The 25,922-nt window shown below is 30.5% G+C and overlaps 2 protein-coding genes across 4 annotated transcripts; both read left to right on the forward strand.

Moving 5' to 3' along the window:
• The first annotated feature begins 350 nt into the window (after nt 1–350).
• LOC108760653 (prothoracicotropic hormone) lies at nt 351–8,368 on the forward strand. Of its 2 annotated transcripts, XM_018506720.1 has the most exons (6): nt 351–378; nt 449–562; nt 627–713; nt 979–1,221; nt 3,119–3,259; nt 8,151–8,368. In XM_018506720.1, exons 3-6 carry the CDS (start codon nt 633–635, stop codon nt 8,307–8,309), a joined length of 624 nt encoding a protein of 207 aa, XP_018362222.1. In that variant the 5' UTR covers nt 351–378; nt 449–562; nt 627–632; the 3' UTR covers nt 8,310–8,368. The 2 variants fall into 2 exon arrangements, with proteins under 2 accessions (XP_018362222.1, XP_018362223.1); XM_018506721.1 differs by lacking the exons at nt 351–378; nt 449–562 and having other exon boundaries at nt 576–713.
• Nucleotides 8,369–18,726: 10,358 nt separating this feature from the next.
• Nucleotides 18,727–21,935, forward strand: LOC108760690 (uncharacterized). Of its 2 annotated transcripts, none has more exons than XM_018506773.1 (7): nt 18,727–18,914; nt 19,547–20,046; nt 20,149–20,268; nt 20,346–20,401; nt 20,500–20,578; nt 20,660–20,788; nt 21,644–21,935. In XM_018506773.1, exons 1-7 carry the CDS (start codon nt 18,836–18,838, stop codon nt 21,839–21,841), a joined length of 1,161 nt encoding a protein of 386 aa, XP_018362275.1. In that variant the 5' UTR covers nt 18,727–18,835; the 3' UTR covers nt 21,842–21,935. The 2 variants fall into 2 exon arrangements, with proteins under 2 accessions (XP_018362275.1, XP_018362276.1); XM_018506774.1 differs by having other exon boundaries at nt 18,896–18,919.
• The last annotated feature ends 3,987 nt before the right edge of the window (nt 21,936–25,922 follow it).

A 25,922-nucleotide genomic window follows, 5' to 3' on the forward strand; every position in this document is an offset into this window, starting at 1 on the left:
GTAAAACAAATTTATAATACATATGATCTTTATTTCGCACGTGTCATCATACATACGTGTTCTATATCTAAATCAAATTACACGCAAAATTTCTTCTGACAATAAAATTTGCGAATAAACATTCATACTGGCTTACTTGAAAACTGCAGGTAAGTTTTATTTTAAAAACCCCACATCGTCTGAGTTTCTGAACGCATTTGTTAATTTACTGATGCACATCATTTTACGTCACGGTAGTAAACAGCAGATGGATATCGTAAAATTGAAGTTTTATAGGTGGCAACGTTACAGCCGCGTTGCAATGTTATCCAGCAGCGTTGGGACAAATGCTTGAATGAAATTGGTAGACGTCCTTATATGCCGCAATCTTGTTTCGTGGTAGGAGTCGAAGGTTCGAGTTCTCGTCCGAAGGAAAAAAAAGTACATTGTTATTTATAGATGTGAATAGACGAGAAAGACAAAAACCAAGTAGAAACTATGTAACTTGAACAAAGGCTGCCTGAAATCTACGCATCCCCCTCAGACAGATATCGAGTGGCATTAATGGCATCTTGGCGACAATGTAATGGGATCTTACCTATTGCGGAATATAGGGCCGCTATTATTTTCATAATTTCGTATATAAGGAATGGATGTTGGAGACGAATCTTCAGTATATGGTGATGGCTCGCGCGAGACGTGTCCTGGGAAGGATGAAAGTCCTTATTCTCTGTGTAAGCATTAGACACTTATTGATATACAGTTATTATGTAATTTAGTATATCATATGTACGTACGAAAAAATCAATTGTAATGTTACAAAAATTCCATTATTAAAATTTGTTCGTATAGAAGAAAAATAATATGTTGTCATTAAAAATTAAAATTAGATGTAAAATTTCGAAACAGAAGAATACTACACACGTGATAATATAAACAAATCGTCAGGGTATATTGATTACTTCAATTATAACACGTTTGAATGACTGACCAAAGCAGGTAATGATCTACGGTTTGTCGGCGAAGAGCACAGAGGAAGTCTTGTCACTCGGCCGATGGAAGGAGCAGGTTATTGCGCCGGAGTTTCTATTGAACAGTCGCGAGGATATTTCAGAGAGCAGTCGGGACGCATTCCTCTTTGAGGACAAGCGTAACTTCCGTCCTGAGGGACTGGACGAGGTCAAACGAATCACCAACACCGAGAATGTCGGCGTCAGTCTGCAGCCCCGTCTCGTAACAAGAGTATGTTTGTACAATTTCTAAGAATTTCTCTCTCATCGACTTCTTTTGCGAACAAGTAACATTATACAATGCTGTACGATACGCCATATGTTTTACTCAAGTTTAGATTACAAATTTATCGTATATACGAGGAGGTTGAGTGCTTATCTTCCATCGTGACACTTTACTCAATCGAAACTGTTTGTTTTAAATAATTTAGTAGAAAAAAAAGTGGAATACTCACAAATATATTTTTTTAATAGAAGCTGATAGATGAAAGTATAAATGTATCTTTCATAATATTATACTTCCGTATAACGACGCTTCTATAAGGAAAGATTATATTAAACGTGTATAGTAATTATTTTCGTAATTATTTTCTAAGTGAAATGCGCACGTGCCGATATTATAATAACAAAGGTCACCCAGATTATTCTGAAATGACAGGTGCGAATACAAATAATGGTTTTTTTAGTTTTTTGTTGGATGAAAAATTATATTTACTTTTCCGATAACAGTATAACGTGCGTTTAAATGCGTGACAATCCGAATTTCACAAAGAATGATAAAAGGTTTTTCTTTCTGCCACGTTATTTATTTATTTTGTTTTAGGTTTGTAAATCGCTTTGCAATTGTGTAGTGGCAATGATAAAACAACTGTCAACTAAATGAAATACACACATACGCACCCACGCACGCACGCACGCACGCACGCACGCACGCACGCACGCAAAATAAAATTAATGAAAAAATGTGTAATACATACAAAAATGTAATATCAAGGCTACATCTTATTTTATAGAATGGTACGATTTGATGTAATAAGTTGACTCAAAATATCGGTGCTAATTTGAGATTGATCTTCTAAATATGATGATCTCAAAACATGATATAAACTCGCGTTAATTACAGAATTGTCTTAGTGCATAAAAATATCATCTAAAACTAAAATGTATCTAAATATAGGTACCAGGAAAGAAAGTACTTCAGTACAATTCCTAAGTATGTAAATTTGTATCTAGTTTCAGTACTTACATACTTGTACTGTACAACACTGAGTAACTTACACTTAATGCCACCAATGTCATCCGCGAAATTCCAAATATTTTTTAACACAATTCCGAAATAATTTATTAATTCGTGCTAGAAAGTGTCGAAGTCGACGGAGAAATTTTTTAGCATCTTTTGAAAAAACATTGATCCTCCGCAAATCAGGTGGTATGTGACATACTCCAGAGTAAGATGAACTTCCATACTTCTTAAAAAGTATCGCGTCCAAGTTGCCGGTTAAGTGCAACTGGAGAGTGCGTCGTTACCAACTATACTAAATTATAGTGGGTGCTTGAATTAATTCTCGCTGTTTACATTTAAGATGAAGTATAGCATGGGGTATGAGAATTCAACATATGACCCATGTTGATTTTCCGATTCTCGGGGGAGGGTTAAATAGAATAACGAACATTAAACAGCATTTACTACGATTCATGTTTTCTTACATCAATACCTCGTAACTCCGAAACTGTTTAGAATCAAACATATGTTTATTAAACATCGAATTATTTCCATGTGCTGAAGCCGCACTCTGTACAGAAATTTAGTTTGTTGAAAATTTAAAAATAAGCTTGTTACAAGAGCTATCAAACGAGCGATAAACGCTACGTATATAACATCGCTTCATATATTTAATTAATTAATTAAATTCATCACGAAGGATTGTTATCTTGATTTTTTTTCGTATGGCAACCCACTGTTTGCGTGTACGACTCAAAACACGATATTTATAATGCATCAGAGCAGAAAATATAATTTAATTCGACAAATTAGTTTAACTTAATTTTTTAATGTATAAATTTCCGTAATATTAATTAACGTACACGATATATATATAAGATCACTTGACGTAAACGTTTATTCGCAGTCTTTGCAATGCACCTGCGAAACGCAATACGAAATAAGAGATCTGGGCGATGGACATTATCCGAGATACCTAACAGCATCGAGCTGCATGCCGAAAGCCTGCCTGAACAAGTTCAATTCCTGCCGACTGCTGCACTATATGGTAAGATAGCGTGATCGATAATTTATAGTATATAGGAAGTAGTGGATTGCTCGCCTGTAGGTGCGCCCAAGTGGTTGTCGAGTACTGTACAAGTATACATAACTTTAATTAGCGCCGACCGCGTAAACTCTCAGCTTATTGACCGGACATCCCATTGCCATTCGTATAAACATCGTTATTCACCGAAGTGGTAAGTCGCGCCGAGCACCGCCTTTTAATTGCGATATCGAATAGATTTGCACGCGCTACAATTGTGCAATAGACATTCGTTTAATTACGCTTTGTGCGTTCGATATAACACACTTTGATTATATAATTAATCCTTGATTATTATTAGCATTACATAGAATGTAGATTACAATGAAAAAAAAAAAAAACATAAAAATACACAACACGTATTATTTTTTATAGTCTTTATTTATATCCATTGGAGATAGGGGAAAATGTTAGCAAAGATGTGACGATATTTAAGTAAATGTATAACCAATGTTTGGACACGTACACACGGAAACATAAATGCCTAGTCATACCTTTTTATGCCTTCTCAGTCCTTCTCATGCCTACTTCTCATTTATTCTTATGTCTTCTTCGATATGCACGCAACTTCAGACAGGGTAGGCATTCCTGTCCCCGTGTGTACCTATGCTGGACACTTTTTTTTTATCAATTTAGTTCTAAAATAAGTATCACGCGAATTAAAATAAAAGATAAAATTTTTTTTCTTATATTTTGAAACTTTAGGTACAGTATTAACTGGGAAAAAATGTTTTATATATAATTACAATATATAAAATTATATAAAAATATATATAATTTTATATAATTGTATATAAATGCACATATTTTATATATGTATAATTGTATATAATTATATATAAATTTACATAGAAAATTATATATAAATTTACATATAAAATTATATATAAAATTATGAGCACGAGCGTGTGTGTGTGTGTGTGTGGTGTAATAGGTAGCGCACGAGACTGCTATGCCAGAGATCCCGCAGGTTCGATCCCAGACAGATTCAAGAATTTTTCACGCGCTCGTAGCTTCCTCTTCGGTGATCTGGCAAACCACCAAGAATATCTATTGCCAAGAAAACCTCTCAAAAATGCCGTACGGAACCCGGCGTTAAATTGTAGATCCCGTATATCTCTGTGTACAATCTGTGTAAGCACCACAGGTATACGTACGAGAGGTAGACCTGGTTCCGACTTGGAATGTTGGATTGCATATATAAGTAACAGATATTTTGTTGAGTTTTTTGACATTCGCATTAAAGAAACAAAAAATTGTTTATAAGATTACTAAACTGTTTTGAATTTTAAAGATGACTAGCAAGCAATTTTTTAATTGAAATAAAGTATAAATAATAAGTTCAATTATTCAATTTGTTAAATTTATAAAAGGAACATTGAAATAGATGTCTATTTAGCAGTATTAGGGTAAAGTCAATTGCCGTGTTATTGACCGGACGTCCAATCATATTGGAATTAGATTTTGATTCCACCATGCGTTCAATCACCGAAATGTCATAAACGTGTTGTCCTTATGGCTGAATATATACACGATACACATTATAATTATATATTTGTTAACATATATTTAAGTAAGTAATGTGTATAATATTATACATATGTATAATATCTATATATAGTATATCTAAAAACATATCTAAAAGGTTAAAAAAATATATCGGTTTCGTAAAAGAGAGATTAAAGTGATTGTTTACAAATGCAATTTTCTCAATACATATCTGCAATGTTTAAAAATGCAAAGTCTTACATGTATTTTAATCATAGCGATCAAAATGTCCAAAGAAAAAAAGAATGAAGAAGGATAATAGAAAATTATATAAAAGGAATTATACAAAAGAAATTATATAAAAAGAATTATGTAAAAGAAATCGCCAGAAGATACTTATAAAGCCATGCAAAAAGTTGATAAAGGGATGTCACAACAAGCTGCTTCAAAAGTGTATGGTATCCCAAGAAGTACATTCAATGCAAAATTGAATTTCAATGTACCTGCAGAAACTTCAATGGGTTCAGCAACAACTTTGACTAAGAGTGAAGACCCTAGTGAAGTGAATCATTGATTGTTAGAATCTGACTAAAACTTTTACCGAAACTGAAATGAACACTCATCACGTGTCAATTTCAATTGAAACCATATAGCTCTTCTTCATAAATATTAATTTTAATGTGTAATTGTTTCAATAATTGAATTATGATGTTTATGAAGAAATACTTTCTTGGCCAAAATTCTTCGGCCAAAATTGACACAATCAAAATTTGGATTTCGACCGAAATTTAATTATTGTTTCAATAAATTATGATATTTATGAAGAAAAAGTATATGATATGTGGGCATGTCTATACATATGGCCTTTATAGAATTCCTATTATTTAATTTTGGTTTCGGTTTCGGTTAAAATTGACACGTTTCGGTCAGACTCTATTGATTGTAGCTCAGCGAGGTTTTCCAGTTACAAAAACTTTACTTTTTGATTGTGTTCAAGCATTTATAATTGAGAATAAAAAAGAAACACCTTTGAGCGATAACGACCCAAAAAAAATGTTTTATATATAATTATATAAAAATATATAATGTTATATAATTATATATAAATGTACATATTTTATATACAATTATATATAATTACATATATTTATATATATAAGAAAGACATTCCAGAATTACCAGAGATATGCCAAGCAATAGTTCGTTGGATAGCACTATTAATTCCAATAAACCTGCTGTTTTTGAGATTATTAATAATAATACCAATGATTTGGACAATAATGTCAACAATGGTATTGTAAATGACATTCATCGAATATATACAGAAGGAAATCGGCTTGTTAGAAGGAGGAATTTCTATTGAAGAAATGGAAATTGTATATGCTGATAAAAATGTTAATAATGTTAATGATTCGGATCTTAATAATAAACAAATTCCAAATATATGTGATTAGGAAAATTATAATCAACAAAATAAGAGGAAATTGATTCTAACCACATTAAAAAATACTCGGAAAATAATATGCTTAAAGGTAAAACATTGACTATGTATGTAACATAATAAATTTTTGGATTGATTAAATAATATTTTTATATTAATATATTTTAGAAATATTAATGTACGAATAAAAAAAGATTTATGAAAAGAAAAAATATTCAAAATTTAATTAAGAATAATTATTTATTAAAAATCAAATTATTTTTAATGAATAATTAACTTGTAACTTTTATTTAAATCTTATTTTAGATTTGTCGCCAAAAAGAAATGTTTCTCCATTTGGACAAATTTTTATTTGGCCAGAATCCTGTCATAAAAAGAATACATCAAAATTTAAGGACATGAAAATATCGGTAACTACTTCTGATAAATGGATAGAAATGTACGAAAGAAAAGAAGAAGAAAAGCGGAAAAAGCAAGAAGAAATTGAAGAGAGAAAGAAAAATAAAAAAGAAGCTCAGTTAAAAAAGGAAAGCAAGGAATTGCTGAAAAACGGCTAAGAAAGTTACAAGAAGAAAGGAAGATGTTAAACAAACAAAACAGTAAACAAAGAAAAAATATAAGGAAAAAAGATATATAAAGTTGTGTTGGTTATAAAATATTTTTTTATCAGAAAAATATTATTTAATTAATTTATTTTGATGTGTGTGTGTGTTCTCTAAAATTTCTATTATGTTGCGCTTTAAAAGATTATGTAATTATATAATTATAAACATTTTATAAAATGAAAATATTTTATAATATACAAATTGTTATATTATTTCTAACTTGGTCATAGTCCTTATCAGTTTTTCTTTGCCAAATTTGCAAAGTAAAAGTTATAACGATTATATGTTCAAATTCTAGGACTGTGATATTGGGACACTGGGTCAAATGCTCTCTAGCGTCCATTGGTACATTTGCAGTTTAATATTTTGTTTATTACAAACTTATTGTGAAGATTAATATTTAATTTATTAACTTTTATTATTTAATAGTAATGTGAAGTTTACTTTAGACGTGAATTGGACTAAGAAATAAGTATATCTTTTATGATTATTTCTTATGATACATTTATACAATATTCTTAATCATCCAGAGATTGGTACATTTACCTTAATAGTTGAAAAATTATTCGTCCACAACAACACACTACGTGTTCATAAAATTATTCATATTTACAGGAAATGCAACTGAAACCGTAATATCGATGATTAATTAATCCGTGTGCAGTTGATGTCCTTGTTATATTCATTCGTAATAAGAATTTATCCGTCGACCAAGCTTAATTAATAGCATTAATTCACATGTGCAATTACTCATCCGAGACTTGCTATACAGCAATGATACATTAAATCACAGAACAATATGGCTTGTTATAACAACTACCAACTAGTTAATAGTTAAAGTTCTTCATAGGGGAGACCGGGGCTGGGGGGTTGGCATAAGAAGTTTTGCACTGCGTTCCGTTTATGTAATTATGACGAAAGAAACAATTGAAATGTTACCGCAAAGTATTCTTTTATAGCTAACAACTTACATAGATACTTTCTCCTAAGTTTCATTAAATCAAAATATTACGATAGAAAAGGGAAAATTCAATATTCCAAAAAACTGTTTTCAATATATCACAGTTTTCCAAGGAATATTCTGAAGGACATCCTAAGAAAGTCCCAACGTTCTAAGAATATTTCCAGAAAGATCTCTGGGATAAAGTGTGTTATATGGGTTAGCATGTAAATCATTAGATTATATTTTTTGATCAAATTTAATTGTCTCTAAACGTTTAGTAATTAACGGCCAATATTAAAGTATATATACAGAACGTATATTCCTGAACATTAAATAAATCAAATGATAGTAATTAAATATTTTGTTATTTCTATACAGGTGCACGTGTTAAGTCAACGCGAATTGAGCGAGTTAAACGATGACCGTTATTCACACGATAGTGACCTTCAGGAAACACCACTTCCGGAAGCTCTCCGTCATAAGTGGCAACTGAAGCCAATGAAAATTCCGGTTGCGTGTGTGTCGATGACAGGATAGAAGAAATAATATATGACCAACTCGGACGTGCCAAGCTAATAGAAGAGATAGAATTTATTAGCGGCTTCCATCGATCGTTTTGAAGATTGTTGAGTATTTGATGAATAGATACGCACGAAATATTGAATTTTATGCTTCTGCTTGCAATACATACATATTTGGCAAAATTTGAAATATAAAAGTAATAAATAAATAACTGAACTGAATTTCAATGGTATAATTTTCAATCTCTTTAATCTTAAAATATCAACCTTTTTTTAGAGAATTGTAACATCTTCCCTATTAAAAATTAATGGGCAAAAAGAAATTCATCAGGAAAGTAATTAATCATAATGTAATTTGAGAGAGAGAGAGAGAGAGAGAGAGAGAGAGAGAGAGATTGCGGAGATTAATTTATATACTTTTATGTCACACCAAATTTATGATATCGAAAAAAATTTTTTTATATACCCAATCGATAGGAAATTTAATTTCCTACAAAAAAATTCTCTTAACATTTTTTTGTATTTTACATAATTTTCGAGATATGTTAAAAATAATGAAAAATGACACTTTTTATTAATATCTCCGGCACGCACCACTTAGTTTATTAGCATTTTTCTTCCTAACTTATTTACATGTCAAATGATCGTATGAATCAATAAAATTCATTCGCGCTGAAGAATTCATTCCGAATAACAGTTATTTTTCAGCTCCAGGCAATAGCCTAATCAGGCATCTAATATAATTTAAGAGGCAAGATCGTCCATTCATTCAGACGTCGTGCCAAAAGATATGATAAAAAACTCGTGTTTTCAGTTTCATTTTACGCCTAGGATTACCGAAGTAATCAACGGTGTGAATAAAACTGGCAATGAAATCTGCGACACAGGGATCCAATTCCGTGCAATAAATCGTGCTGTAAAATAGCCGATTAAAAAAAGACTCTTGGACGCTTTAATGACAGGCCTTTACCGCCTGATTTAATTTTTAGCTATACGACTCTGTATTTTACGGCACATTTTTGTCGCCTCACATAATTCTGATTTCCTCACTTATATGTAAGAATTGTTCTAAAATTACACATTCGTAATTCTAATATCACGAGTGCGTACTATCGTTAAAGAAAACTTTTACATATACAGAGAATCATTTTATTATGTAACTCACATTTTTCTATTGAGAGAATCCTAAAGACGATTAGTCATAGTGTAAGTATAAGACTTACACACAGATGATTTACGTGACACATCATTATATACTACTATACGTATCTCACGTGTACATACACATAAATTTCGTCTAACAATAACATTTTAATTAGACGTTTAAGTCCAATTCTAAGAACTTTACGTTATTTCTCCGTATAAACTACTAAACTGCAGATTACTATTTCGTAAGTACAGTCTGCACAGCTTTTATATAAAGCAAATGTTGTCACGATATGATAGCTCTAGAGCGCCATATAGGACTAAAAAATGAAAAAGGAGATCTCAATTTCGAAATTTTTTTATCGTTCTTGGCATAAACTCTACCTCACAGATACGTATTAATGTGTATAATTTAATCTTGGGAAAGGATTTTCGAATTTGTAAAAGAGGGAAAAAGTAATCCTTATACAAAAATTATATGGTTGGTTCGTAATACAGACGGCTTTAAGATACAGACGGCTTTAAGATACAGACGGCTTTATAGATATATCTATTACTTACATCTACATACACAATATTATACACATATTGTATATGTATATAACACTAATTGAATAGCATCGCTTACTTCATACAACATGTCATTATATAAAAATATAGTCCATATTAATAAATCTTTTTACACAAATTATATCATGTAGGAGTACGAATGCAAACAGAAATTTTTTTAATAGACTGAAATAATAATTACTAATTATTATTACTATTTTTTAAACGATTAATATAATTAATTAAAGAGATGGAAAAATTAAAAAAATCGTTTATCAGTCTTTTGCATTTGTAGGTATTGTATAATTCTTTAAGAAAGTATTTTCTCGTTTTTTTTATTAAAGTACAAAATATAATCTGACTAAAGGAAGAAGAAGAAGAAAAAGAAAAAGAAGAAAATAGTGTAATTCTTTAAGAGTATTTTCTTGTTTTTTGTATTAAAGTAAAAAATACAACAAGTTAAAATTAGAGGAACAGTAAAAATGAGCAGAACCTATGCGCGGCGAAATAAAGATAATTTCGTTACGGCAGTGTAGAGCTCTCTCTATAAATGGGAAATAAAACTAAAGTTTTACTATAGAAATCGCACTTCATAATTTTGTTTAAGATGCGATTAAGTCTTTTATGCTCTTTCTAAGGATAAATTGCACCGGGCAATCAAAATGATAACGAAAGATTTTACTCAACTGTGTGGAAAATGATTCGAAAAGATTCCTTCGATAGAATTAAATTGATTGTTATTACTATATGGCTAAAGCAATATTTAATAATGCAAAAACACACTGGCTTGATATGTCGATTTTTTTATCAATAGAAAGTGAATCTTATGCTGTTGAAATTGCCACACAATAGATAACTGCAAAAAAGTGGAGATTAATCGAGTTTTTGCGTCCCTCTTTTTAAAAATTGTATTGATACTATGTTAATCTCATGTCAAAATAAAAAGTAGAGATAGATAGTAATAAAATTATAGAAAATATAAATAATACGGAACCGATTATAAATATGCTTTTCCATACAGCACAGATCATTCCAGCAATATTGCAGTTACATTGCAACGCTGTAATAATGTTGTTGCAAGCTTCTATACTGTAGGTATAGGTTGTAAAAAATTTAAAACAAATGATCTTGTAATTTAATGAAACAAATTTTAAATTTTCATAAAATCGTTTCTCTGCAGGTAATTTATCCCTTGCGAATAAACCCCGATTTACATAAAACGCAGAACGCAAGTTGCAAATCGCAAGCTGGTTACATCAGCCAATCCGATACGTCAATTTTGAAATTGACATTTCGAGATTGGCTGACGTAACAATTAGCTTACGACTTGCGACTCGTGTTCTATTTCACGTATGTACATATGTATATACATATCGTCTAATCATAGATTTCCTATAAGAATTCATAGAAATGCAACACAAGTTTCTCCTTGCAGTTCCTCGAGTATTCTCAACAACAAAGATTTCTTACTGTAAAAGAGCTATTAATGTATCCTTGAGATTAAAAGCATTCGAGTTACACAGAATATTGCAAGTATTATGTGATTCATGAATATTACTTAGATGAATAATTTCTCTTTACGCGAATGTTCGAACGTTGGAAATAAATTACGCTCGTGAACTTTCTGAAACCGTTCTACCATTTCTGTTAAACGAACTATAATATCCAATATTATAATATAATATTAGAATATTATAATTTTAATATACACTTTTTTTTAATAATGTCAAAATAATATAATTTTATAATAAAATATAAAATTTTATAATATAAAATATTATGCGAGAATAATGAAATTAAACCTCAATTTAAATATAATACACTGTAAAACATAAAGGTATATCAGACCTGTCTAATTTTAGCTCCGAAGCCAAAACGCAAAGCCATCGACGGAAAAAAAATCAATGTAGGTAAGATTTCGGAGACTGTGAAGTGATGATACATGTCTGAGCGACGCTTATATATGCAATGTATATTACTTATCGAGTTTTGTATTGTATTAAAATAATAAATTGAAAAATAAAACAATTTCAAGTGCAAAATGTAGTTCTAAGGTGCCCCAGAAATACATCAATCTTCGCATACTTTTCTCTTACCGTTACATTTTTTATTTTTCAAATATTTTCACAGCGCTCTCTAATTAACAGGTATTAGACTCTCAGCCGAAATAATATTTTTCGCAATAAATAAATTTATTTACAGATTTCCAGCATATTAAGATCTCTTTAACAGATGCCTATTGAGCATCAAAATTTAATCGTAATATTACTACAGTAGCTTAGCTACATTTCTAAGTCCGAAAAAATTAATTCGGCGCGCAGTTCAAATGACTACAAAATATAGTATATTTGTGTGTACATGTATAGTATATACAATTCATATGGAATTATTTGAGCATTAAAGATCCAGAAATGGTCTTCAACCATTATGGCCTTTATTTCCGGTTGTTCCGGTTTTTACATGTACAGTCCTAAAAGATTCTTATTGTTTTTTTCTAATTAAATTTAAAATAGGTCACCTTTCTCGTGCAGTATTGAATCTGCTCATCAAGGCGTCAAGCTTGGTGAAAGCATTCACTCAAGCGTTTTAGACGGATCTAGTTTGTGCGCTTTTGGAAGCCATTATATATTATACACGCCTATAAATCCACCGCAAGAAATACAAGCTATATCCATAAAAACGACAAGCTACCGAGCCTGTGGGTGTCCACAGCACATTACGCACCGTAGTGTATACTCGCGTACATGAAAAACCAATATTGCTACTCGAGCAAGACGATTAAAGCTCGGTCTTGAAAGCCAGCACAAACCTGAATGCACTCCTAATTTCGTTAGGTACGTACGTGTACGTTGTTACAAGGGTTAGTTATACCACTTAATAATGACCTCACGTACTAGGACACATCTTCAGGTACAAGTTTCAATAACCGATCATTGTAAGAAAGAATTAATTATCGTTATCAAGTAAAATGTGAAATGTTACAAATTATAAATGTATACTCAAATATATGTTCATATACCAAAATAAACAAAATTATTAAAATATTTTGTATTTCCTATTTAAAACGTTTATTTAAAATATATATTTCTTATTTTATATTTTGAGTTAATTTTTGAAATGTACTTTTTATTTAAAATAAAAAATAGATTTCAAGAACTTTTAAATATAAGATAAGTCATTTTAAATAAATTTTCGAAAACAATTTCTTATTTAAAATAAGAATATTCTTCAAAAATTTATTTAAAATAAAAAATTAAGCTATTTTGACATATTAAATAAAAGTTATCATATATTTTTAATAAATAAAATGTATTCCAGAGTCCTATTTCTTATTTTATATTTTTAATAATTTTTTGCGACGTATTTCTTATTTAATATTTTACATAAATTTTTGGAACCTATTTTATATTTATTATTTCGAATAAGTCGTATCACTCTTTTATCGACTCCTACGATTTTATATTTAAAATAAGTTTCTGGAACTTATTTTATATTTTATATTCTAAATAAGTGTGTGTCGTATCAGTTATTTTACCGAGCCCTGTTACCAAATATCGTTAAATTGCATGCCATTAAAAATTGAGTCTCAAAAAATGAGTTTTATTGTTACAAAATGGCAAATACAATTTTATTTTCTTAATTCAAAAATTTTAAAAAGTATTTTACCTTGTGTTGTGACAAACAGTTAAAGTTTTACTAAAAAAGTGATTTCAAAATAATTGTAAATTAAAAGTAACAAACTGGACTCTGTATAAAACATTTATATAAAATTTGTTTACTAAAATATGAAAGCTTAAATTTTAATTGCTTTTATTTATTCATAAATGTCTCATTTATTGTGTGAATATTTTTCGTGTTAAAATCTAGCACACTAGTATCTCCGAAAAAGAATGTAATTGTTTATTTTGATGGATTCGTGGAACGTATTGCGACGTCAAATGATTACTCTCTTCTGCACGAGAGCTTCGAAAAATAAAAAAAATAAAAATGATCAAGTACACGCGTGATCCCCTCACAGTAAAGCCATCTTACGCAATAGTGCACGCGCATCACAGTACAATTTTTCAAACTTTACAGAGAATTTATTCCGGCCGATTGCGACTGTGCCAACAGTTCCGTCATGTCGCATAAATTACGCGTGCATTCGTCGGTCGATCGAGCGTAGTTAAAACCTTGCTCCGAGAGCGTTAACGGTTTTCCAGGAGCAAACACTCCAACGCTGTTTGCCCTCTTGCCTTGACAATATTGGCCGGCCGTCACCACCACTCGATAACTGGCTCGATGCTTCCATGCGCGTCTTTACTTTGCTCCCCAACCGCACAGTATCATGCATAAACGAATGTGAAAAGAAGACGGACAAAATGCATATACAATTTCAAGTAAATATACAAATTTATAGACTCCTTAAATTAGTACAATTATAATAACGACAAAATATATAACTGGGCGTTAGGAGTCAGCGCTGGATATTATATTGCGCAAAGTTAACTGATACCTATTAATATGTCCCAAGTTCAATTTTATAGTCCAGTTATATATTTTGTCGTTATTATCATTGTATCAAAATGCATATACTACTCAAAATTACATCGATGAATAGTCAAGATACACTTCTCAATTTGTATTAGAACCTCTTTTCTCTTCGGTATTAGGCTCAATCGTTAGTAAGTCAGTTTGTTTTTTATTTATTGTGTGTATTCACATTGTACGGTCTTAATAAATCGTATCAAAAAAGGCCAGAAGGTATACTTTGAATATTAAAATAGTTGATCGAAATGATATAAAAGTCTGATAAATATTACTTACTTTCTGTGTATAATTTTGGAGTCGCACTATATGAAATTATAAAAACTAATGTAAAATAAAAGTAGGACTTTATTCAGGTAGAATTACAAATTATCTTATTGCCGAAAACAGGAGAAATAATTTATAAATAGTATAAGGACAATACAGACAAAATTATCTCAAATAAAAATAATATAATAGTAAAAACAATTAAAATAGACCTAACATTAAAAATAGATGGTTGATAAATATACATATCTAAAACTATAAAAGGATTATTAAAAATATCTTATTGTAAAGACTATAAAGATTCTTCTTCGTTATAAATATACGATAGAAAATGACTTTCTTGTACGATTTTATAGATATGTCTCTTTTACAAATTTTATAAATCTGATCGAATGGCTAAATTCCTTGACAAACTTGCATGAGTAATCAGCAAATCAACATATACAAATATTTACGCAACGCATATGTTTACATCCACTACAAGAGCGAATTGTAGATGCATGAATTCTATGACGGTCTATGAACAATGATGCCAATAGCGATGTTCCTTGGGGATATCATAATAGCTATATGAGCTATGGAAACAATACCTTTGATATTCTAAGGAGAACCGAAGTGACATACACACATAAGACATATATATTAATCTCCGGTAAATGCTGAATTAACATGAAAGGTGTGAGTGGCTATGAGTGGCTGTGATTTTCGGAAAATTGTTTTCTCTTCAAAGAACTTCATATGTAAAAATCAAACATGTCATAAAGAAGATTCAATTTGACATTTGCCAGAATGATACAACGTATAACTAATTAAACTTCTGTAAAATAAGACGAATACGTGAAGAAAAAACCCATTTTCCGGATCTCCTCAAAATAGAAACAATATCATTAAAGGGACTAAGCTATTCTAGGATTTTTATTTCTAGCACTATAGTAGAGTCTTTACGTATATCTCGAAACAAATACGCAGGTTCATAGTTGCGGTTGATCACTTCTTTTGTTTTTTTAACTCTTTTTCGCGCTCACGCACACACGGAATATCATCGCTTCGAGTGACATTCTGGCCCTCGAGCGCGGATATAGCCACTCGAGCCATTGTTTGCGCTCCGGCTGATCTTCCATTTACGCTACAGGTAGGCAATTTCTGGCGACTAAGCCGTACTTCACTTGCACTATCTACGCGTATCTCCGTTAAAAGTAACAATGACGCACGTCACGATCGGCGAATCGAATCATATCACTCTCCCTATAACCGATAATTAACGCTCGGGACGTATTGTTACAGTTGATTGAATAGTGATGGACTAATTGTAAATGATTATTTTTATTTAAGGAGGTTGTAAGGCAAATGCAATATGTTAAGAATTACTTGAAAAAATTACAAATTATTCTAAATTGTATTTAAAAGTAACAAAAAAGTTAGAGACAAAAAGTACAAAAAAATTAGAGACTATTTGGATCAAAAGTTATTTCAATAAAAAGTAATATTTTTTAAATTTGTACTCTATAATAGAAATATATGAAAATGTATAATAAAATAATAATAAAAATCTCAATTTTTTTGTATAAGTACTTTATGAATTCAAAAATATGTATTTATGTAAAGTTACATTGAGATGCAAACATTAATTGTTCAGTAAATAAACAAAATATTTATTTCTTATAAACTAATTGGTGAATCTCAATGAAACTCTGCATAATTCATTTTTAGTACTTAAAATATTCATATAAAAAAATTTAATTTTTATTATTTTTGAAATTTGTGTTTATAACAATAAAACTAACATCAAATAATTTATAAAAATGTGTTATTAAATAAAAACAGAATGTTATGAACATAACTTTGATATGTAGTTTGTTTAAAGCGTAAATATTAATATGTGTTTTATGCCCTTACAACCTCTTTAATAATTTATATACTATTACTTTATAATAACTGTTTAATTTAAACAATTGTTCGATTAAATTACTAATAATAATACAATGGAAAATTTTAATCATTTCTCGACAAGTAACAATAATGACAGGTTTTCCTTGTAAACATTTTTACACTGAAAAAGAATATGCTTTTCAAAAAATTCTATACTTTTCAATTTTTAAAAACTATTAATTTTGAATTTTTTATTCAAAACAATGCAAATTTGTAATATATATTAATATATATACATATATATACATAAGAAAATAATTTGTATTTTTAAAGCAGAGAATTTATGTTTATAAAGCAGAGAATTTGTATAATTAAAGCATAAAATATTTATTCTAGCCTTATCTACATGTTCTCATACATATCCCTCTATGCCATCGATGTGACGTCAGATTTCCTAATCAGGGATGCTATTTAGTATTCTGTATAACTTTCTGTATGCATGTACATGACTATCGATATAGGTGTCGCGATGTCGTTATGTATTTTGCGCAGATATTTTGTATGGTAAGAAAAACTGCGCAAAAAACATAACAACATCGACAACTATCGTTAGACATGTGCACAGAAAATTATAGAATAGCAGCACCCCTTAGGGTCATTCCACACAAACTTGCAGAGCCGCATAATCATATGCATAAAGAAAATTATCCAATCACATTTCTGTCATAAAGACAAATGTCAACTACGATTGGATGATTTTCTCTATGCATATGTTTATGCGATTATGCAAGTTTGTGTGGAATGGCCCTTAGGGCGACTATTACCAACGCCGATTAATCGATGATTAACTCAATCAGCAGAATTACTATTATAGATAAAAGATTTTCATTACTTTTATTACAATTAAGTATAGGAACGCAGAGATAGAAGTATATCACGAAGAGATAAGATGAAGAACGATATATAGTCTTGCTGTTGATTACATTGCTAATTGAGTTAATCGTCGATTAAGTTAATCGGCGTTGGTAACAGTCGCCCTTAGGCCCAGTTTCACAACTGACGGTTAATTCATAACCGAGGTTCAACTTATTCATTGTCTCTTTTCAATTTCAGAATTGGAAAAAGATGAGAAATAAGTTGAACCTCGGTTAAGAGTTACAGGGCTTCTACAATAAGCCGCAAGTCAGAACGTCAGAAATCTTAACCAGTCTTAACCAAGTCGTTCAAGTTGGCTATTGGCCAACTTCATCGATTATGACTTAAGATCACTTAGAACTTCTGACTTGCGGCTTATTGTAGAAGGGCTATTAAGCATGAGTTGTGAAACTGAGCCTTAGTCGTCAACTTTAACGATTAATATCTTGGTTCGTGGGGCAGAGCGACGCTTTTATTTCTGCAAGATTCTTTCGTATCATACAAAAACGTGTCGAATAAGCCTGTAAGTTCATTGATTTTTGAGGTGCAAGTGGTAAACTGAATAATTATCATGGATATAATCGGATTTGCGCTCAACATCAATTTTCGATTTAAATGATAAAATGAGATGAGATTTGCTATCGCATCAATTTTTCGACGCTATGACTTTATCAGCAGTGTCGATAATGAAATACGTAGTTCGCATCATTCTATAAAATTGATGTTGGTGTCGATAGTGTACGAGAGCTTCGATCCAAACGTTCTAAATGTCACATGAAAAACAAAAAGGCCGGGATGACCGCTCTCAGATTTCTTTTGATATCTAATGAATACATGATATTACGAAAACTCCTTTTTTAAAACGTGATTTTGATCGATTTGAAACCTTACGAACTAAAATTTTGTACGCGTGTAATGTCTTTATACCATCCCAGATAGACAAGCGTGCGATACCCGCACAAGATACCGCTACCGTACTGTTAAGCGGGGAGCACAGGCTTTTCTGTAACGCATAATGCGTAAAGCATAACACATAGCGTAACGCGACCATTCTTGTCTAACCCACGTAATAGTATGGAAGAGAACCAAAAAAAAACGTAGACATTACCCTATGAGTTTGAGCACATTCGAAAGGTCGGGATATCCACTGTCCACTCAGTTTACTCCAGTTTACTCTCAGGTGTCTCTCTGTTAAAAGGTACAGAATAAAGTCTACGAGTGCGATAAAGATAGTCTGTTTATTTTTGCCACGCTCCCAGCGGCCGAAATATGATGATTCGACTGGTTTTCTGCTTCCTGATTTGCGTCTTCGTAACAGCGAATTTTGTGGATACTTATAGATACGATGGTATTGTAAGACATTTTTTAATAATTTCATATATTCATGTTTGCATTTCTAACCTAAAAGTAATAAGGTTTATAACAGTTCAATATGTTTTAAACAATATAAAAAGATTTAGGCTCTACCAAAATAAATCAATAATTAATAAATATCATTTGAGAGCTAACACTAGATATTTTTGTGTAATTAATTTATTCTAAAACAATAATAATTTTAATACGATGCATGATTTGAGTCCTCTTCAGTACATTAATACAATCGATAATTTAAAGTATATACGTTTATGTCAGATTAAATCTATTTGTTTGTAAATTGTATAAGTTCTTAGTCAATTTTAAAATTTTAGCGGAGTCTTTTGTTATGATAACGCACAACGTTTGCATTTTTCTGTCGGTACATACATATATCTTGATAAATTTGTTTCAAAATGAATTCTTCGTGATAAAAATGAAATCAGTTATTAATTGAAAATTTAAATGAAACTTGTCTGCAATACATTTTTTTCTATAAGATGTGTGCATCTGATACAAACAAGTAATATTTAATTTTTATATTTAAGTAAAAACATATTAAGTTACGTGGATTTACTTTCTTAAATTTTAAAGAAATGATCACCCTTTATTACAATCATCTTTCAGATTATGACATACAACAATTAAATGAAAATGTTATGGAAAAATTGCTGCATACATTAGGTAATAATGAATATAAGGACAAACGTAGAAATATTGAAGACGAGTTTGAGAATTGGAATGGACGTTGGATGCCTGACAGACCAGATGATCCAAAACCACCGCCCAAAGTGTTTCCAAAGAATCAGCAACAATCTGAATATGAATCTGTAACAGAGCTACCTCATAAGATGTATTGGCCTGGGCGTTGGATGCCTGACAGACCAGGCGATCCAAAACCACCACCTAAAGTGTTTCCAAAGAATCAGCAACAACATGAATATGAATCTGTAACAGAGTTATCTGACAAGACACCTGGAGATTGGATACCTGAGAAATTAAGTGATCTAAAATTACCATTCAAAATATTATCAAACAATGGACAAAATCATGAATACAAATCTATAGAAGAATTTCCTCACGAGATATACATGGGCCGTGTGTCACCAGAATGTGATGATGCTAAGGTTTCTATATTCTCCATTTACATAGATTGTCTCAATTGAAAAGAATATTTAAGTCTTATTTAACAGAATATAACAGATATTTTAATAGTAATAAAATTTCAGACTAACTTAACTATTGATTGGGATCATACCCCATCAGAATACACATGTTATGATCATACCATCATGCCAAGTAAGATTACACCAAGAATTTATTGTGAGAACATTCCAAAAATATATAAGGTAAAAATATCTTATATTGTTGTCATGAAATACTGACATTATTTACTAGCACAAATTTTAATCAAAGTATTTTTTAGGCTGCTCATAAGTGTATGAACCAAAGAATTGAATATGATGATAATATTCCTCTTTAGTAAGTATATGATATTCTCTAATCTCTCTCTCTCTCTCTCTCTCTCTTTCTCGCAAAAACAATTGTATTCAAACAAAATATTTATATGCGGTTTGCAGCGGTCCTCACAGACCTTTGTGGCCAGTTTATGGAGAATACAAATATTTGCCCAAACAGAGATGGTTGCATAGTCTCGAGGTAATCGTAATAGTAACATAACATATTCTATATAAATGTAATGTCAAAATAATTTATATTTCGTTATCCTATTATTAATAGCATGGTGCGATTGTCATGTTGTATCACCCATGCGCAAATCCATTAGAAGTAGAACGTTTGAAAAATCTTGTTAGCAAATGTCTCTGGCGACATATCATCACACCATATAATTATCTGGAAGAAGAACGAGTAAGTAATAGAAGTGTGTGTGTTAACAGTTCGACATGTAATTTTTTTTAATTTCCTAATATTCCAATTTGTGTGTGTGTTGTGTGTGTGATAGTTGCTTTAAAAAATATATTTAGGTAAAATAGATTTTTTTAAATAAGCAACTATGTGTTTTCTTTATACCAATTGGTTCATCTCATTATTCTATTTATAAAAGTATTAAGATATGGTTATCAAAACAATAATTGACAAGATATTTAACATTTCACATCAATATGTGCTAGAATAAAGTTTAAAATGTCTTTAACAAACTATTGATTTATTATATATTTACCGCGCGTGTGTACGCGTATAGTGTGTCTAGTAATGACTGCATAGTTTCGTGAGCAGATAGAGTGGACTAAACTTAGTTGAAAAGTCCTCTACCATTTTACAATTTTCGCAATGTTTAATAAGATATTAATTTTTAAAGATTACAAAATAAGCCGATAAAATCGACGTGCAAGACAACTTTAAGATATTTTTCAGAGTTCTTTATGAAATATCTTAAAGATGTTTCTTAGATCTCTTAAGCCTATTCCACAATATGCTCTTTGTTTCCTATTTCTTGCTTTTGACTCTTGGTTTTTTCCCCACTTTGCGACTGTTTTAACAACAATTGTATATCTTGCTAATGTTTCCTGTTTTTTTCCGAAATTCATTAACTCTTATCTGGGACGACAAAAAACAAAAAACCAGATAAGTAAAAAGATGTAAAAAATAGCAAAAAAAAACAAGAAACAAAAGTCTAAAGCCTATATCATTTACTATTTTTAAAAGTTTAAATATAGAAGATATTCAAGTTCTTTTGGTAATTGTTGTCTTCTGTTTGCACAGCCCTTAGCGCTCTTATCCTGGGGATGCAGATTGACCATGTCTTATGTAAATCCCACGATAGTGGAACGTTTCATACAGAAAAAAGCCCTCCAAGGCCCAGAAAAAATAATTGACGATGGTCAATTCCAGGACGGGCTAATGAGTCGATCAAACATAGTAACAGATGAAGCTGATACCGTGCTTTGTCCTAATATGTAAACGAATGTACATACGTAATATTACAAATAGCATATCTCTATCACTTACAAAACTCAATTTATATTTTGTACATATTATTTATTAAATGCACCTAGTTATCTCGTTTTTTATTATGTGTAATGTTTAGTTATTTATTTGATTTCAAAACTATTCAATAACGAGTGTAAACTTGTCTTCTATATAGCATGTAAATTAAGTCTTATAAAATATTACAATAAATCATATGTGAGTACAAATGAGGTCTCATTTCTTTTCATCATTACGTTACTTTTTTCCGTATGATGTACTTCGTATTTACAGAGAAGGATTGGAGGAGATGCTGAGAAGACTTAAGAAACCGTTCCCTCTTTTCTTTTATTCCCCATATATTCATATATTCTTCATCTTTCGAAGAAGATCATTAAATACATTGAACATCGTGTCGGTTTTTTAAAGTTTCTTCTTGCCGCTTATCTACAGATGTATAGTAACTTCACTGCTGTGCTGGTTATAATCTTTATTCTTGCAGATTACTTACTTCCAATGATATATAAAATTAGGGGTTAAGACGAGTGACACGCTACTGTTGTTATCAGTAATGCAAAATATGCAACTCGACTACTTAATTGTAAGTTGTTATAACGTAAAAGAATATAATTGTACAGTGAACGCTTCACTTTTCTCCTTCTTTCTTTGTCTTCTTTTTTCGCTTTTACGAATGAATGTGTGTAAATATCGAGAGTCGTTATTCTTACATCGTTGATGTTTCTTAAGTGCAGCACGAGTAGAAGCTAGCGATTCGTGTTAGAAGGAGCTGTTGCATCTTGCCGAATTGGAACTTTTCTCACGAAAACTCGATCATGCAAAATAACTGAGAAAATCTAAAATATTTAATATGAGATATATCATAATTCATCAGATGTCTTCGTATTCAGAACGCTCTAATTTTTTAGACAATTTAGACTATCTAATTTTCCAACCTTTTAGACGCGTTCTACTATATACATCTGATATTTCAGACATTTAAATCTCAATCTTTTAGACATCTTATTTTTTAAATGCTCCAATTCTTCAGACGCCTTACTTTTTTTAGGCAGTTCAGATGTTGTTAGGATATTTCTTAGATATCATCCAAGCCACCTCGGTGATATAAAGCCTCAATCTTGAAGTCGAAAATTACTCTTCCTGGCACAAACCGCAGCTTCGAGTCTCGTTAGTCGAGAGAATAAACGCATTTTTATTTTATCTTTTTACTTTTTATAGCGCAATCTAGCGATTTCTAACTGTGTTCGACACATCAAGTTTCACGGTAAATTTTCTTTCGCTAGCCATGTCTGAGAATTCTCAGAGTATATAAACAATGCGAAATGATGAGATTACCATTTAGGTAATAGTATCGGATTCCATATAGCAAAAATTGTATTGCAACAAATAAAGCAAGCGAATTTTTTTCATATGATTAGCAAGGTGATATTACAATTTTTGCAGTAATGTTCTCGAAAGCAGTTAGATTTCTTTACCAGATGCACGGCTAGAGGCCTACTGCTATGCTCGTAAAGGGATATTTCCTTTGTGCTTGATTACACGATGAAAGGGCACATTCATTTGATGACATATTATCTCTACTGCAGAATTAATCATCACTACATCTGAACAATGAAATATCCAAGAAATATCTTCATTGCTCACTTATCAATATACTGATGTAAATCGATCCTTATCTCTTCTTAAATCTAATGCTAGAAATAAATAGATAATTGCGTGAAATACGATCAAAATTAACCAACGTTGTCAAAATCTTATGGTGAACTTGAGAAGATAAAAAGTTTGATAACAACGGTGTTCAAATTAGAAATTAAGTAAAAATATACATATTTAAATATTTCAAAATTATCAAATATTGAATGCTATTTATATCATGCCATCCAGAGTTCTAAAATTTATAATTCAATTAATCACGTTTCATTCAAATTTGTCAGATAAGCTTTATAGCGTTGTTTTTTGTGTATATTTCACTTATATACACTGAAGTATATTTTTAAGGATGCACAATAAAATTAATTTAATCAATTTAATTTATACATACATATGTATTAAATTAATTTTGTAAAATGATAATTTGGATCGTCATTCAGAAAAATAAAAAAATTATGTAAAGATTGATATTTGTTCTTGTAAACAGCGAAATTAAATGCAAACTCAATCAATTGATGAAATAAACTTTGAAATGTACTTGTCTACCCTCTTCCTGCAGGTTAATTATATTTTTCATGAAACTTTTAATCAAAGTTTAAATTTATACATTCTCTTTTAGTTTTTATAGCGCATTTTAATTTTTATTTTTTCTGTGTTTCTTTAATATTCGTTCTAATTGTTATTTTTTTCAATTATTCAAAGTTATATTTTGATTTTCTATCGCAATAATTGTATAATCACTGTGTAAAACCGACAGTGACGAATACGACAGCAATCACTCGCGGATTCAAATATTTCTCGTTTTTTTTCAGACATTTCTTGGATATTTTCATTGCCTGAATGTTGGCCTTACTCTCTCCAACTCGTAAGATTTAACCCTTCCTGGCTATAAAACCGGAAGGGAAGACTAATTCGAAGCCGAGATGGAATTCTTCCATTTATTTCGTCTCCGAACGATTACGTAAGACGGGGTATCTTAAGGGCAGGTCTCTTAAAATTATTGCCGACTTTGTACAGTGTCAATGATAATGATGATGATAATAATAATAGTAGTAATAATTAATCATTTATATCAGAGATAAGAACGCAAGATGCCGGATTTATATTGACGCGTCTGCTGTCTTTTCTTATGCCCTTTCTGTAACTTTTTATTTATGTATACGAAAGAAATTACACAGCGCGCTCGCGAGATGTCGGATATACGTATAGGCAGAAAAAACATCGTTAACTTTACGAGTTCTTTTTTTCAGTGAGTATTCCTGTTAATATAGTATGCTTCTTTTTATTATTTTTACGATTTTTATCTATATGAAATACCTACAATAAAAAGTATCTATTATCTTTGTTATTTTTGCGTGTACTACAATTTAGTTTCTGTCTTTTTTTTACCTTTTTTATTTTTTTAGTTTAACGTATGTCTCATGTTTTCTCTCGCGCACACATTTTTTTCTTTCTCTCTTTTTCTCTTTTACACACACACACTCTCTCTTTTGCTCCTAACATTTTTTATCGATATCGATAAATTAAGTTTATCAATAATCTCACTTTGCCACGCCGTGATACGCGCGTGCTTATTTTTTTTTTTATTTTAACCATTGATTCTTCTTTCCTGTTGTTTGATGCCACATTAGCTCTCTCCCACTCTCTTGTTTTTCCCTTTTTTGTTTTTTTTTTCTTTTAAGACTCACGAATTACAATTTACACTTGAAATTGGAATTGACACTCATAAGGTTATTGAAGTAGCCTCTCATATTTAATAATTGCACCGACATGACATCGACTCACATATTCACGAACACCAGATCGATCCTTCCTGTCCACATGCGTTCATCTTTCTTCTTTTCCTTCTTCTTCCTCTTCCGCGTTTTGTATGTCCGCGGAAACTGTATCGTGCGTTTAAAAATCTCTACTTAGATAAACCCGCTGCACAATCTTTTTTTTTCTATTCTGTTCTACGTATAAATGCAATAAATAGCGTATGTAATGATTAAGGATGTATTTGACAGTCTACCAAAAATTTTGTAGTTAAAAATGTGTTAATATTTACACTTTCTACATAAAAATAAATGTGAAAACAATACATATAAAACGGTTGTATGAGTAACACCATATTTTTAATCAAGACTTTTTTGTAGTTTATCTACTGCATATATATTTGTAATTATTTTTTATTTGTAATTATTTATTATTCCTTATAATATTTTAACTTAAAAAACAATAATAAATATCTCAATTTTTTAAGAAAAATTCTTTAAGCATTCGAAATTATATATGCAAAGTTTTATTGCGATTCACTGATTATTTATTCAGTAAATAAACAAATAAGTTTTGTCGTATTTATTTATTTACAGACTAATCAGGAATTGCAATGAAACTTTGCATAAGTCATCTTGAATATTAAAAAAAA

This window comes from Trachymyrmex cornetzi, unplaced genomic scaffold, assembly GCF_001594075.2.
Source record: "Trachymyrmex cornetzi isolate Tcor2-1 unplaced genomic scaffold, Tcor1.1 scaffold23, whole genome shotgun sequence".
NCBI lineage: Eukaryota > Metazoa > Arthropoda > Insecta > Hymenoptera > Formicidae > Trachymyrmex > Trachymyrmex cornetzi.